Source organism: Plutella xylostella, chromosome 18 (assembly GCF_932276165.1).
Source record: "Plutella xylostella chromosome 18, ilPluXylo3.1, whole genome shotgun sequence".
Taxonomy (NCBI): Eukaryota; Metazoa; Arthropoda; class Insecta; order Lepidoptera; family Plutellidae; genus Plutella; species Plutella xylostella.
The window spans coordinates 8,286,683-8,301,184 of NC_063998.1; the positions used below are offsets into that span (position 1 = coordinate 8,286,683).

The 14,502-nt window shown below is 38.7% G+C and overlaps 3 protein-coding genes across 3 annotated transcripts; all 3 read right to left on the reverse strand.

Annotated features, from left to right (window-relative positions):
- Nucleotides 1–291: 291 nt before the first annotated feature.
- On the reverse strand, nucleotides 292–3,505 carry LOC105392197 (trypsin, alkaline C). The gene is made up of 4 exons (XM_011563794.3): nucleotides 3,352–3,505; nucleotides 2,719–2,881; nucleotides 1,626–1,878; nucleotides 292–1,547 (listed from the first exon to the last, which is right to left on the reverse strand). The coding sequence occupies exons 1-4, from the start codon at nucleotides 3,392–3,394 to the stop codon at nucleotides 1,206–1,208; spliced, it is 801 nt and encodes a 266-aa protein (XP_011562096.3). The 5' UTR covers nucleotides 3,395–3,505; the 3' UTR covers nucleotides 292–1,205.
- Nucleotides 3,506–4,602: 1,097 nt separating this feature from the next.
- On the reverse strand, nucleotides 4,603–6,684 carry LOC125488543 (trypsin, alkaline B-like). The gene is made up of 4 exons (XM_011563796.3): nucleotides 6,526–6,684; nucleotides 6,012–6,177; nucleotides 5,337–5,589; nucleotides 4,603–4,974 (listed from the first exon to the last, which is right to left on the reverse strand). The coding sequence occupies exons 1-4, from the start codon at nucleotides 6,566–6,568 to the stop codon at nucleotides 4,639–4,641; spliced, it is 798 nt and encodes a 265-aa protein (XP_011562098.3). The 5' UTR covers nucleotides 6,569–6,684; the 3' UTR covers nucleotides 4,603–4,638.
- Nucleotides 6,685–8,270: 1,586 nt separating this feature from the next.
- Nucleotides 8,271–10,674, reverse strand: LOC105392199 (trypsin, alkaline B). The gene is made up of 5 exons (XM_011563797.3): nucleotides 10,519–10,674; nucleotides 10,144–10,309; nucleotides 9,548–9,704; nucleotides 9,027–9,122; nucleotides 8,271–8,652 (listed from the first exon to the last, which is right to left on the reverse strand). The coding sequence occupies exons 1-5, from the start codon at nucleotides 10,559–10,561 to the stop codon at nucleotides 8,311–8,313; spliced, it is 804 nt and encodes a 267-aa protein (XP_011562099.2). The 5' UTR covers nucleotides 10,562–10,674; the 3' UTR covers nucleotides 8,271–8,310.
- Between the last annotated feature and the right edge of the window lie 3,828 nt (nucleotides 10,675–14,502).

Sequence of the window (14,502 nt, forward strand, 5' to 3'; positions counted from 1 at the left end):
TACTTAGATACGTTAAAACTGCGCTACATATTAACTCTCAAATTCATAGAAAGTATTGTAAATTTACAACAAGGTTAAAATTTACTTTGAAACACACGAGTTTCGACTCTTTACGTCAGTGGAAAGGTTGAATATCGTATATCACAACGTCAATTTTAAGCCTGTTGTAAAGTGTCAAAAAGCTCTATGAATTTGGGGGTAAATTTATAACATCGTTGCTTTTTTGTATGGTGATTATTAAATACTTCTTAAGTATAGGTACCTATAATAGAATCATTTAAATGTACATACATTTACATCAATATAAATAAAACATGATTAATTCAATTTCTTGATTAGTTAAGGTGACAAGATCACGCGTTTATTTATAATTCAAATAATACTTTGATTCTCTACTGCAAAACCTGTACATTTTCTATACTGAGCCTAACCTCCATAGCGCTATATGGCAATAATTCAGGCCTAGAAATGCAATTAGCGGGTTAGGTGATAACACCGCCCCCTATATTCTGGCTTTGAATAAAACCTGTGCACATTGGCCACACAGAGTAATGCTTGCCAATACTGCATGTTCTATGGTCTGTCTAATAAACGTTTGGTTCATATTAGGTAGAACTTATTTATAACAAACTACCACTTAATTGTAGGTATACCGTCTCTAAATACGGATTTCTTGCAGGATAGACATAGAAGCTATCATTTTTCAATGTAATTATTGGTATAAAACACACCTGCATTAAATCTAAGCCTTCAAGTGTGTTCAGTACCCTCCCTTGGTCAGTGGTATTCATGGTGAAGAGACATTTAGTCGAGTTTTTATTTAAAACAATTTACTTAATAGACACTTCATATTAACAATAGCTATGTATACGGTATTCTATCAATAACCTATTTTAATAAATACTTTAACTTGAGGCGAATGTTTTCTTTCCCACTTTTATCAGTAACAGGATACTGCGTCGCTCACAGAAGACGTTTTTACCGCCATCTATTATTCTATCACGTCAACTTGCGCCACTAATGGAGGTGTCATGTTACGCTGCCGCTGTTATGTGGCATAATACCGTCCCTCTTATATTTTGTCTCAGTTGTTATTGAGTCGATATAAATAATGGTGATGCAGCAACTTCTTGATTGCAGGGTCAATCGATGGGGTAATAATAATATGTAATTTTAAATACTGTCTTTGTTAACTGTTAGCCGGATCAAACTCTAGAATTTTCGACAATCCATTGCGAATACCTCGAAACCCTTGTGCTAACGCCCGGATAGACGGCGTCACCGCACCGGTGTGTCCAAGACGCTACACCAACCACGGTCTTGTTTTCAAACTCGTCTTCAACGATGATTGGTCCTCCGAAGTCTCCGGAGCAGAATCCCCGCCCGTCATTGGTCAGGAAGCCTGTACACATGACATTATCAGTGATGATTGGAGTATCTTCGTAGCCAGGTTGCGTCTTCAAATGAGCATAGCGTTGGCGGCAGGTGTCTTGGTTTACGATGTTGAGGTTTGTTCTTTGAAGGAAATCTGGGGTGGAGCCATCGGGCTGTGGAAGAAAATTTTGTTAATAGTTAATTTTGAGGGGCTTGTAGATTTCTTTTTTTATACTAGTAAAGTTTCTTACCCGAATAACGCCTAACCCGATAGAAACAACAACAGCATTATCAGGAACGGTGTAGCTGGCTCCGGCGATACTGGCAAAGCCAACATAGGAGGACTGTACAGCTCTCCTGCGCAGGAATATGAGACCTATGTCATTTTCGTAGATAGGAGAGTTCCATGAACTGTGCATCTTGAAGTCTGAGACATCCATAGGGTCACCGCCGAAGTTGGTTGAGGCGCCGACGCGGACCCGTAGGGTGATGGCTAAGTGGCGTCTGCAAGAAAATATGGGATTTTAAGTGAAGACTACATGGTAGCGAATGTCTAGAAGATGTACAATTGTACAGGCCGCAGAAATGATGTTCTTAGACTATTAGTGGTTGTTTTCTATGAGGAAGGTCGAGGACAGGGTGTTGTGGTGCTCCTTGGGAGTGAAGTGGGGGATTATGGGTTGTTGACGTTGAGGAAACCTCATAGACAGTAAAAACTTCAAGCTGGTTACTCTGATAAGCTATGAGGTTTAAAGGACAGAGGATTCAGGCATTGTTGTATGTCTCTGCACAAGCTTGCTTCTCAGTAAAAGCTTGCTAGGACTAGAACCCTTCCACTTCTCCTTGAAAGAAACCCGTGCCACGGCAGTGGAGACGTGATGGGTTGTAATGATGATGATTGTATGTTTCTGATGAGCCGTTTTTGTGGTTTTTCCAAAAAAAAAAAGTTTTCATTTTTGGAGAAACAGATGGCGTTGTACTAACTGTCAAACCCTCAGAACACAGATTTTGTGTCAGCTCACATATTATTTCCACAGAGGAAATTCTATATCTGCCCTCAGGCGTTCTCTACAGCAACGACGCTTGAAAAATACACATTCTGAACTTGTAAATTAGAATAAATAGAAGTACTATTAAAAGTAGTGAGTTCTTATTCTGAGTTTAATACTTCAACCTCTTTGCTCTCTGTGTGCAATATTTGACGTTTGGTACAACTCACGTATGTTGTCACGACCACGACATCTATCGGCTTGAAAAAAAACTGACAGCTGTCAAGGAAAACGGCTCATTGGATACTATAGAAGCAGAAAATATAGCTTATCTACCAGTGTTTATAAAACTTACTCCAGACAGCTAGCGGCAGTGAGCACCACATGATCAGAGAGCAGTGATCCCCCGCAGTGCTGGGACCAGGCTCCGAAGATGCCGTGTTGCACGCCGACGAAGAACGGGAAGTACTGGATCAAGGTCATCCCGCCCCCCATTATACGCTCCGGTTGTGGAGCCGCTGCTGGCGAAAAGTTAAGTTGTGTTATTGTTACAGTTATATCATAGTTCAAATAATTCTAGGGTATATATTTTCTTTTCAAAACAACAAATGCGCTATTTTTAGGATGGGTTGCACCATTTAACTTTAACTATTACAAACGTCAAATCCCTTGACGAGAGAGATCAATCTTCAAGAGATTTGACGTTTGTAATAGTTAAAGTTAAATGGTGCAACCCACCCTTAGTAGTTTTTTTTTGTTAACTAACTGTTATACATTCACTCACACACTCTTAAATATATTAAAATCATCAAAAATATGTTTATTTATGTGTTGTTGTTGAGAGTTGTGTGATATCGATCTCCTCGCATACTCCAAGCGCAAGTACGAGTGAGCGTTACGACGAATCCCTTCATTCTTGGATGTCGCTTATAGGAACTAGTGGAATCTATACGTATTTGCCGTAATGATTAGAATCAACGTATCTTACCGAGGGTGGCTCCAAACATCAAAAGTAAAATATACACTTTCATTTCGGTCGTTTACCACACTCACTAGCTAAACATCTACTGCTACAATGTTAATCCACATATTATTTATCGAATTAATCGTGCAAATCCCTAAATAACCTACGATAACGAGGTGATATTGTCTGAGTTTTTATGTACTCTTTAAAGACACTGATTTCATTTTCATAGTCAATTTTTTTTGTGAAATACTAAAGATAATTAAATGTAGGTGCAACATTAGTTCAGATAGCCTCACATTTAAGGTAAAACAAAGAGCCATGCACCGCTATTTTTGACTAGAAAAACGCGTTTGAAAACTGGTATCCGTAGTTACCTTAAAAGTTAAAAACGGTACTCATAAAAAATACCTATTATGGTACGGAACCCTTGGTTTGAGAGACCGAGCCGCACTTGTACAATACCGAATGAGAATGTAATTAATGCTTTCAATACATGTCCTCATCATCATTATGCACACCCTCGTCAACGGGAAAGAAAAACAAGTGAAACTTTGGCAGCACAATGGATTGTACTTAACTTAAACTGACTAATCTACTTAGTTGGGGGGACCAAAATGGCGACCGAACTAACCAATGAAAACTGGAAAATCTGGTACAGTTGTTAAAGGTACCATTCTGTAATTAGATCAATATAATTTTTGAACATCGGTCTCTGCCAAGGAGTTCCACTACATTCTATCCTCTGCCTTCCATATTGGTATACCCACTATATACTACCAGCTAGTACCGGATTACCTGTCTAGGTCCACCGGGCTAGATGGCGTCCCAAGCTAAAAGCTCTAATCTATACACGTGTATCTGTTTAATTATTGTTAATCCATGATAAACAAACTTTTCCATGCACTCATCAGTGTTATCATCTCCTGGGTGATTCAGAAATAATAAAGATTAAAAGGAGGATATAAAACTTTTTTTAAATTTATCTATGTCTATTTTGAGACCTAAATTGAATTCATTAGGCAAGCGATTAGATTGACAGTCTATCATCAACTTCTCACGTGATATAAATTTCGAACCGGAAGTTTAGGACTGTCTATTACGAATGTATAAAGCCAATTAAACCATTGAGTTAAATAGGTAGTTCAATTGAACTCAATTAATAAAAAGTTTAATTTACTAAATAAACTTTACCAATATCATACGAAGGTTTCAATAGAGATAGGGGATAGAGATCAGGTAACAAAACTCTTCAAAGACAAAAACAATCGTTTGCATTTCACAAAACATTTATTTTCCAAACAACGAACTTTAGTTCAATCCGGAGTTGGAAAGGATCCAGTCGGTGTAGGTAGACACCCTGGTGTTAACGCTGGGGAAGGCGGCATCACCACACTTGTAGCGCCAAGACGCGACACCAATGACAATGTCCTTCTCAACCACCACGGGGCCACCCTCGTCTCCATCGCAGAAGTCCTTGCCGCCCTGGTCCAGGACACCAGTGCAGATCATAGCCGAGGTGACAGCAGGGGTGTTCTCTTGTCCAGGCTGAGTCTGTAGGTAGGCGTAGCGGCGAGCGCATTCGGCCTCGTTGATGACGAAGAGCTCCACGCTCTGGAGGATGTCAGGGTTGGAGGAAGAGTCCGCCTGATGAAGAGAGGTTAAATGTGTATGGATTTTTCAGAATATTGAACTCAATGACTGGCCGTATCTAAGTGTCTAACTAGACTTTGAGGGTTTTACAAAAATGCATCTAACACAATCTAAAGGCAAGTAATTAGAAAACATAGTTTTTGTAGTTAATCTTGCATCGTATCGAGCTTTGAGGGATGGATAAATTTAGACCCTTTATCATGTTTACGATCACATAAGATCGGCATACAACGGGGCAATCCAACCCATGATTCTGGCTCCATCGCCTTCATCACCCTCTAGTCGCCCATCACACTTCTCGTTAGAGTAGCACTTATGTTCCTTGCCCATCACCGAAAATATAAAAAAATACTTACACTCAGATCACCAAAGCCGATGGCGGTGACGGCGGTGTCATCAGCGATGGTGTAAGAGGCTCCGGGAATGCGGGCGAGGCCGACATTCTCGGACAGCTCAGCGCGGGTCTTCAAGAAGATCAGACCAACGTCGTTCTCGTAAATGGGAGAGTTCCACCTCTCGTGCTGCTTGAAGTCTTCCACCTCGATGATGTCGCCGCTGGCGTGGGCTGAGCTGCCGACCCTCACGCGCAGGAAGAACGCGAAGTAGTTTCTGAAGATAGAAGTTGATATGGTTTAGTTAAATACATTTAAATAACTGCCTGAAAAGTCTTGGTAGCATCTTCTACCAGCTATCCTGGCAAATAAGGCAACCTCAAGCCTTTTCATGGTCTTTCGAGCTGGATCCCGGTTTTTGTGTCAATACAAAATCCAACATCCAACACTGCATCTGGCTCACTCGAATGGGCTCCATTCTGCTTAGTAGGTGAGACGATTTTCCAACATGCTGGGCTTTTGTTTTTGGATGTGCAGGTTTCCTACGATGTACACTTATATGCATTGGTATACATTCCATTGACCTCATTAGTGCATCCTGTACACCAACTAGCCCGTATTATTTTTGTAATACCTGAGAGAGCAATACCCGGTAGAACATTACGAGCTGTCCATCATTAGCACTTCACCATTACTTACTGCAAGCATCCGGCGCTAGTCAGGACTACGGCCTCGGAGATGAGCGAGCCCCCGCAGTGGAGCACCCAGATGCCGAGACCGCCCGCATTCACGTTCACGAAGAACGGGTAGTCCTGGATGAGGGTGTCTTCACCTCCGACGATGCGCTGCACGGCCTGGGGCGCCGCTGTGGAAGAAGATGAAGAGAATATCGTGAGCAAGCAGTAATGTAGTACCTACTGCTTATAAAATCGGGCAATCGAAAGATTGGCTAATCCTTTCCCCACAATGAAAATTAAAAATTTCGGATGTTCACTGACACAAAGGAGGAGCTTATAGAATATAGAATAATAGAATGGTTGCTGTCCACACAAAAAGGCACCTGCTCAGCATTATGCTGTGCACAATTATGGCCATAATCCTGGTTTTCAGTATTCGTAGTATTTGCTACCGACACATGATAAAAAACATTATGAGGATGGTTGAGACGCGCAAAAATCATAATATTTTCAAAAATAATTTAATTATTTCTTACCCAGGGCGGCTCCCAAAATAGCTAGAAGAACGAACGCTCTCATTTTGACGCAAAATAACTGGCTAAGAGCACTTACCTTCCAATGTTTATATAAGATTATTGTTATCTTTTTTTTTTCTATGTTAATCCTGAATTATATTAAAATGATAATGCTTGATATCTAATAGCGTGTTATTTTAAAATAATATATCCTATTGATATATGACATACGATAACCTTTTTTTTAGTTTTCCGTAGTAAATGTTATTTTGTTAAAATTATTTACGTAGTATTGGCGCACCCTGGGAAATTACTGACTGACAACTAATCTCCCTATCTAATCCTTTAGCCGAGGCGACAATGATGTTACTTTGTTTGCTACCGACATGCTTTTCAAGAAGATGATCGGTAGTAAATTTACTTATTTGATCCTTAGTTTAGAAGTTAAACAAAAACGGTCATTTTTGCCGGAATTGATTAATTAAAACTTTTAGATTCTAGGTAGTGTTCTTAAAATTTTGATTTGAGGATTTAAATACTATATTATTTTACTGGCAGTTTCGGATAAACGCCTGCAAATAGAAGTTATGTTTTTATTCAATGACAGGCACTATCTCTAGTTAGCCTTTGCAACGGTCTTACTGCCAGTTTCAATAACTATCTATCTATCTATCGACAGCTTTTTTTGTGTCAAAGTCGTATGATATCAACTGTCAGCTAACGATAGACAAAAGTATTGAAACTGACAGTTAATTGGCTAAAGCACCTGCTTTTCACAGAAGAGATACGGATTCGTACAAATAATACCTACCATTGCTCCCATAGTGAAGGAAGCAAAACATCATGGCTAAACCTGCATATTTATAATCAGCAAGTGTGAAATTGGCAACCCTCAGTGAACCAGCGGGGTCGAAAATGGTCCAAGCTTGGGTATGGGTAGGGTGTTCAGACCATAACGGGAAAATTCATACGAGTGATACATTTGCCATTTGATACCCGATGACCACACGCATTTTGCACTGACGATAGGTCTCCAGCCGTATCGTAAACTATAGAATGTTTTTTTGTAAGTGCTGGTTTTCTCCCAATATTTTCCTACACCGTAAGAGGTCGCGTAGTAAATTGCACTTAAATTTGTTAATTTTACTAAAAATATTCCATTTTCAAGACATGCAAGGGCTTTAACTCGAATTAACGACGACTCCTTTATATGATGATAAAAAATAAACACCCAAAAATTCTTAACGATTATCAGATCTATCCTTGGAAAAAGCTAAGTAGTTAGGTATAACATAATTGACCCATACTGCTTCATAGGTATTGTTTGCGGAGATAGCCGAATTATGCTGATGGAAGATCTGACTACGGTTTATTATGCATTTAAGGCATGTTAACAAAATAATTTATATTCCAATTTCATGAACTGATCTAGTAGTTTATAGTACAGCTAAAACTTATTCACGGCATGTTACTGCCAAGTTTATCATTAATAAATAAGGCTAAAGACACGACCATAAGCGGCAGTGTTAGCATTTTTTTCTACGTCTAGGCATCATAAATTATTCTTGTTTCATACTTTTTCGATTATCAAATTTGAATGTGATTGTGATTGAATATTTGGATTTTATAATAACTTAATAGTGAAACATAATATGTTTCACGGTACTTATTGCTATGCTATGCGTGGTAGTAGTTGAGGAATATCCTATCGTGGCTATCCTACACGGCAGGCCCTAAAAGGTGAAAATCTAAGAAAACTATATCAATTACTTATAAAATTTACTTTTTATTAACGTTAAAAAATATTTAAGCGGGAATGCCAGCGTTCTCAATGATCCAAGCGGAGTAAGCAGACACCTTGGTGCTGATTCCGGGGACCTTGGCGTCTCCGCAACGGTGGTTCCAGGAGGCGACACCGACAACAATGTTGTCCTCAGCCACGACTGGGCCGCCCTCGTCTCCGTAGCACCAGCCCTTGCCCTCGACGTCCAGGACTCCGGTACAGATCATGTTGGAGGTGACCTGGGGCTGCTTGGGGTCCGCGTTGGGCTGGTCCTTCAGCTCGGCGTAGCGCTGGGCGCAGGTCTGCTGGTTGATGACCTTGATCTCCACGCTCTGCAGGATGTCGGGGTTGGAGTTCTCGTCGGGCTGGTGAGGAAAAAGGTACAATGTACATGCTACTGACAAAAGTTATGAGGCTAAGGTGTATGAGTCTTACTGCTATGTTGCTAAAGTTTATGTAGATAGTTGCATTGACTCCAAAGTGACGATTTGAAAACTGTTAAGGGACGATTGGTAGTTACGGGAGCATTGCAAGTACATTAAATATTGTTCGATGCCACTGACCAAACTCTGCCACTTCAACTGATCTCTGAGTATCATTGGTCAGATCCAGGAATCGACTCTCAAGGGATGATAGTCGTACACTCATGAGCATCGAAATTCCAGTGACATATGGAACGGTACTGTTACGTGTAACTTTTTCATTACTAGCGAGTACTGGAATGAAAGTCCTGAAGTACCTTGGTGTCTCCGAATCCGACGGCAACAACGGTGGCGTCATCAGCGACGGTGTAGGACGCGCCGGGAATGCGGGCGAAGCCGACGTTGTTCGAGACCTGCGGAAGGATAAATTTATAGCAATAGTGGGATCGTTCATGGGGATAGTAATTAATTATGTTGATGAAGAACGGGTATGGATGTTTGTTACTCTTTCATGGGAAAACAGCTGGATCAATTCTTATAAAATTTGTCTTGTAGTAGATTAAAGTAACGTTATAGGAAATCTCGCGGTAAAATCAAGTTACGTAATATGTTTTTGAGTGTATGATGTTTTGAATGTGAAGACTGTCTCATCTAATAACGTGGTTTGGGAGAGGCCTACGTCCAGAAGGCCTAGCACGGGAAGGGCACGGCGGCTTCCAGAGCGAGTGCGATGGAAACCTTTGGTCAGGTCTTGACGTGAGCGTCTTTCGCTCCGCGCTAGACCTTCTGCAGTGGCCTCCTATAGGCTGAAGAAGAGAACGAAAAAAAGTGGACGTACCGTGGCGCGCGTGCGCAGGAACAGCAGACCGATGTCGTTCTCGTAGGTGGGCGAGTTCCACCTCTCGTGGTACTTGTAGTTGACGACGTTGTGCACGGTGCCCATGTTGTACGCCGACGCGCCCACCTTCACACGCAGGAACGACGCAATGGTGCCACTGTGAGGAAGCGGCAAGGTTAATCCAGCTCAGTAGCTCCGACACATTAGTAATTAACAATCAGATTTGACAAGCGAACTGCTGCTTAAGAATTGTTTATCTGTAATGTTCGGTGGTGGTAATCGTACAGGACAATTGTTTGGTGACCTTACAGAGGTGGCCGATAGTGGCTGGATGAAGGCCAAAGAGTGTCCGCGCTTGTAGGGAGAGGCATATGTCCAGCAGTGGATGATTACTGGGTAAGATGAGGACATTTACAGAAGTAAGTGAGTACAGTGGCTAAGATAGCTGGTATGCCGCGCTTTTATTGCCACCTGAGAACTGTAACCCAGACATACACCAGAGTATCAAATCTAAGAGCATCAACCAGGCTCAGCCCAACTCAGAGGCAGGTAAATAAGCACGGGCTTAAAACACTGGTACTAAGGTTGTGACTTACTCGAGGCAGCTGCCAGCGGTCAGGACAACGGTCTCAGACAGCAGAGAGCCACCGCAGTGCTGGACCCAGACACCCAAACCTCCTATCTGCACGTTGGTGAAGAACGGGTACTGACGGATCAGCGTGTCGTCTCCGCCAGCGATGCGGACCGAGGTGTTGGGGGCCGCTGAAATGGAGAGAATGTTTGGTAAAGAGGAATTCGGCCACATACATTCGATTTAATTTATAATATATGTAGACCAAATATCAAGAATGAGTACAGCCAAAATCTTAAGGAATGCTTTTATGTATTGAGAATACATAAAAGTTAGTTAAATATTTCATAAGTACATTAGACTTGTCTAGCTTTGAATGAATACTGAAATATTTCCTTACCGAGGGCGGCTCCCAGGATGGCCAGAAGGACGAACAGTTGCATTTTGTAAGACTTATTGGACACAAGTGATGATCTCCTTACGCTTTCCAATATTTATATGAATATACTTATCAACTAATTTCCCAGTAATCCTTAAATATTAACTGATAATGTGATAGATAGTAGTTAAGAAGGCATAATATTTTCTTTTTTGTTACTACATAAAGATCTAATTGTGCGTAGTAAATGATAATCTTAGCAGTAGATAGATTTGTCTCATTATCAGATAGTGTTATGCCTATAATATTTGTAGTATTACATCAGGGGTAGGTCAAGTTGGCCGTGTGGTAGGTGCGTTATTGAAAAAATGTGTGCATAATTAATTAGTCTATAGGTACTGCATTTTTTCATAAGTTCTTGGCATAAAAGGTAAAGAGTGTTAGTGTCTTTTTATTTTGAATTTATTTTAAAACATAAAAAAGCAATTAAATACTTATTAGTAAAAATGGTTATACTTTTAATTCAATGACAGTATTTATTTTAGCTTAGATATAAGTATTTATTGATTAAAACGACACACTAAGATTGTTTACGTTTTATGCCAAGTATGTAGAAATGCAGTGTACAGTTATTAGTAATTATCACAACATCAATTCAAGTTATTTATTTTTTTAATTTAAAGAAAGTCGACTAAAATATAGAATGTCTCATATCATATCTATAAATTATGTAAAAAAAGGAAAATCATTTAATAGAATAATGAAGATTTTTTCTCAAGTTATGTAATCAAACAATTATTCATATTAATTAATGGACTTTGACTTATTACATCATTTATTTTATTTATTTATTCATATTGTTCATAGGAATCAACAGCAACTATGTAGGTATATGGTAACATATAAGTCAATGATGGTAACTTTATATAATTTTGTCATAGCGATATTATTAACTTTTTTCTATTGTTGTATTGCTGACGAGTTGAGGACTTTTTTAGTATTTTTTGTTGCCTAGTCTTACTTGTGGTTTATAAGCTAAATAAGTACCTACTTTGTAATTGCAATTTATTTCAGATCGAGGTAGAGGTGTATATTAAATCAACTTTCAATTAAAGTACATTGTTTTCTTTCGATTGCTCTTATCTTTCCCTCTTATTACCTAGGTACTACTTTTCACAAATTAATTAAAATAGGTATGAATAGTTTCTGGATTAGATGTTTCCATTTCTATATATGTCTCTCTTGGTCACATTGATCTGAGTGTTCATTTACGTTTTGTTTAACAAAATATACATTCAGACAAATTGAGAATCTCCTTCTTTTTTCGTAGTCGGTTACAAAGAGAGAAGAGAGAAAGGGGTCCAAACTGACACTTTCCATTTAGTCCTCAAACATACTACAAGACTGCGGTCTGCGACGTTTTTAGGGTCCGTTAAAAACGCCTTTTTTATTTAATTTGATTTATTTTCGATATTGATAATTAGACGATCATTATTATTGTTGCATATAAAATAGCGAGTCATATACATATGAATCATCATTTTGCATAAAACCTTAAGTAGTTCATAATACATTCACACTATAGTGTTGTATATTTTTTTCATAAATCTGTAACCAAAGAGCATTACATGAAACTCACATTGAAGAATCATACTCAGAAAACAGAATTTTTACCGAAGGAATATTAATCAGAAGGTTATCTGAACCAATACCATATGAATCAGACATTGACCATCTTTTCACCTGGATGTAGGCATACTAGGAGCACCTCCATCTACTGGCTAGTGCGTTGGAGAGCTGGCTTCTAGCGAACGGATAGCCAGACTTCCATTATTGCCACTACATGACCAAGTATGGTCATCAACATGTTACGACTAGTGTTGCCACGAATAGTGAATTGGCCGAATACCGAATACCGAATATTCGGCGACGCTGCCGGCCGAAGCGCCGAATATTCGGCCGCCGAATATTCGGCGCTATAACCTGTTCTTTTTGTTCCTGGAACTGCTTTGAAGAAGTCGCTACAGATTATATGAGAAATGCTAATTATTAGGAGGCAGAATGCTGTGGCAAACGAGTTGCATTTTTATTTGATGATAGTTCGCCTAGATCGAATGTCCGATCCTTACAAGTGGTGGTCAGCAAACAAAAATCAATACCCGAACCTTTTGAAATTTGCAATAACTTATCTTTCTTCACCTGGAAGTAGCGTTTATAGTGAGAGGTTATTTTCTGAGGATGGTTACAATGAAAAGCGCAATCGTGGGCTACCAAATGCTGAAATGCTCGTTTTTATGAAGCACAACTTACTACTGATTAATTTTAAGTACTAAAATGTTGTGATTTAGAAATAAATACACAATTTTGATTAAAATAACAAGTCATTTTTGTACATGATTTACTATTCGGTATTCGGCCCGAATAGTACGCACTATTCGGCCGAATACCGAATACTGAAAAAACTGGCCGAATAGGCCGAATACCGAATAGTTGCCGAATATTCGTGGCATCTCTAGTTACGACATATGAATCAGTACTACATGCCGGACACTCCCTTAATTATTGATTCATAAAAAAACTTACGTACCTATTTATAAGTACAAAATATTTTTTTTGTCAAAGGAAAACTCACCCTTTGATAAAATTTTAATTTATGTTAATAAATTAAAAGGGAAATTTGATACTGAACATTTTGTTCCTCAAGCTGTCAAACGGACGCCCTATATGAATCATAATAACACACTATTTTTTTTCAGTACTGAAACAGCATTTACTGAAAAAATGAGATTGGTTACAAATAGAGATAAAGCTAGACTGTATTGAAAAAAAATTGGTGTCATTATCTTAATTGGTTACAGAGATATCCTCAACGCCGTCGAAAATACGGTCCCCGAAGAATCACCCAACAATTACTTGCTTAGGTATTATTACTGCCTCATAGGATTAGTCTCGAAATCTTGTTACAAAAATGTTTACACTGTAGACATAATTTAGGCCACAGACCTTTCCGACATTAGAAAAATGAAAGCTTCCGTGCCTGCTACATGATTGTGTTCTCTATATCTAGTGTTCTACAACCGTAACAATTTATAACCTTAAGCCCCAATTTCTCCATAGTCGGTTGTCTAACCGACCAGCAATTGGTTCATCAATTATACGTCATCTCCATATAAAATTCTTGACAGATGTGTCAAAAGTCAACCACTACTCCCTGGTTATGCTCTAACCGATTATGGAGAATTTGGCACTAAGTTCTTCCCGGTGTACTTACTTACGTCTTCTTATGAGAAGATTATTTTAATACATAAAAAACGGAGTTATATAATCAATAGAAGATAACCAATATATATAATCCCAACTAATATTATAAATGCGAAAGTAACTGTGTCTGTCTGTCTGTCTGTCTGTTACTCTTTCACGCCAAAACTACTGAACGGATTTGAATGAAATTTAGTATACATACGGTCTAGACCCTGGGAAAGAACATAGACTACTTTTTATCCCGGAATTCCCACGGGAAAACTTTTTAAGGCGAAGCGAAGCGCGCGGGAACATCTAGTATATAATAATAATAATATATAATAAGATAACATATTAAATAACGCTAATAGTAATCTACGGAATATTACGTGTTTGATACTTGATTTTCGTTTTATCAATTTAATCGGTAGATACCTACTTGTTAATTCTACCAAAATATAGATTACATAATATATGTCATAAATACTTAGATTACTATACTATACAATATCTCATAAGCTTTATTTATAAGGGAATTCCCATCTTAATTAAGCTCGAAGGCTCAATATAATATTAACGTCATAGTCATAAAAATAGTGAACCCAATACCTATATAGTTTTACCTAGTTGTACCTAAGTAATTATGTAAACATACTATGCAGTTCATATTGTTTACAATTATATATTTATCATTATAAAATATTCCACAGTATAATCTAGACTTTCTGCAGGTGTTTTTTTAAGTATCTAATCGTAGTGATTTTA

What these genes read in the sequence shown, in the direction of transcription:
- LOC105392197 (XM_011563794.3), bottom strand. Translation starts at nt 3,394, where the DNA reads ATGAAAGTGTATATTTTACTTTTGATGTTTGGAGCCACCCTCG. An exon ending in GATGTTTGGAGCCACCCTCG is followed by an intron (nt 2,882 to 3,351) that starts GTAAGATACGTT and finishes TTTCGCCAGCAG; the next exon opens with CGGCTCCACAACCGGAGCGT. An exon ending in ACTGCCGCTAGCTGTCTGGA is followed by an intron (nt 1,879 to 2,718) that starts GTAAGTTTTATA and finishes ATTTTCTTGCAG; the next exon opens with ACGCCACTTAGCCATCACCC.
- LOC125488543 (XM_011563796.3), bottom strand. Translation starts at nt 6,568, where the DNA reads ATGAGAGCGTTCGTTCTTCTAGCTATTTTGGGAGCCGCCCTGG. An exon ending in ACTAGCGCCGGATGCTTGCA is followed by an intron (nt 5,590 to 6,011) that starts GTAAGTAATGGT and finishes TTCTATCTTCAG; the next exon opens with AAACTACTTCGCGTTCTTCC. An exon ending in TCGGCTTTGGTGATCTGAGT is followed by an intron (nt 4,975 to 5,336) that starts GTAAGTATTTTT and finishes TCTCTTCATCAG; the next exon opens with GCGGACTCTTCCTCCAACCC.
- LOC105392199 (XM_011563797.3), bottom strand. Translation starts at nt 10,561, where the DNA reads ATGCAACTGTTCGTCCTTCTGGCCATCCTGGGAGCCGCCCTCG. An exon ending in ACCGCTGGCAGCTGCCTCGA is followed by an intron (nt 9,705 to 10,143) that starts GTAAGTCACAAC and finishes GCTTCCTCACAG; the next exon opens with TGGCACCATTGCGTCGTTCC. An exon ending in TCCTGCGCACGCGCGCCACG is followed by an intron (nt 9,123 to 9,547) that starts GTACGTCCACTT and finishes ATCCTTCCGCAG; the next exon opens with GTCTCGAACAACGTCGGCTT.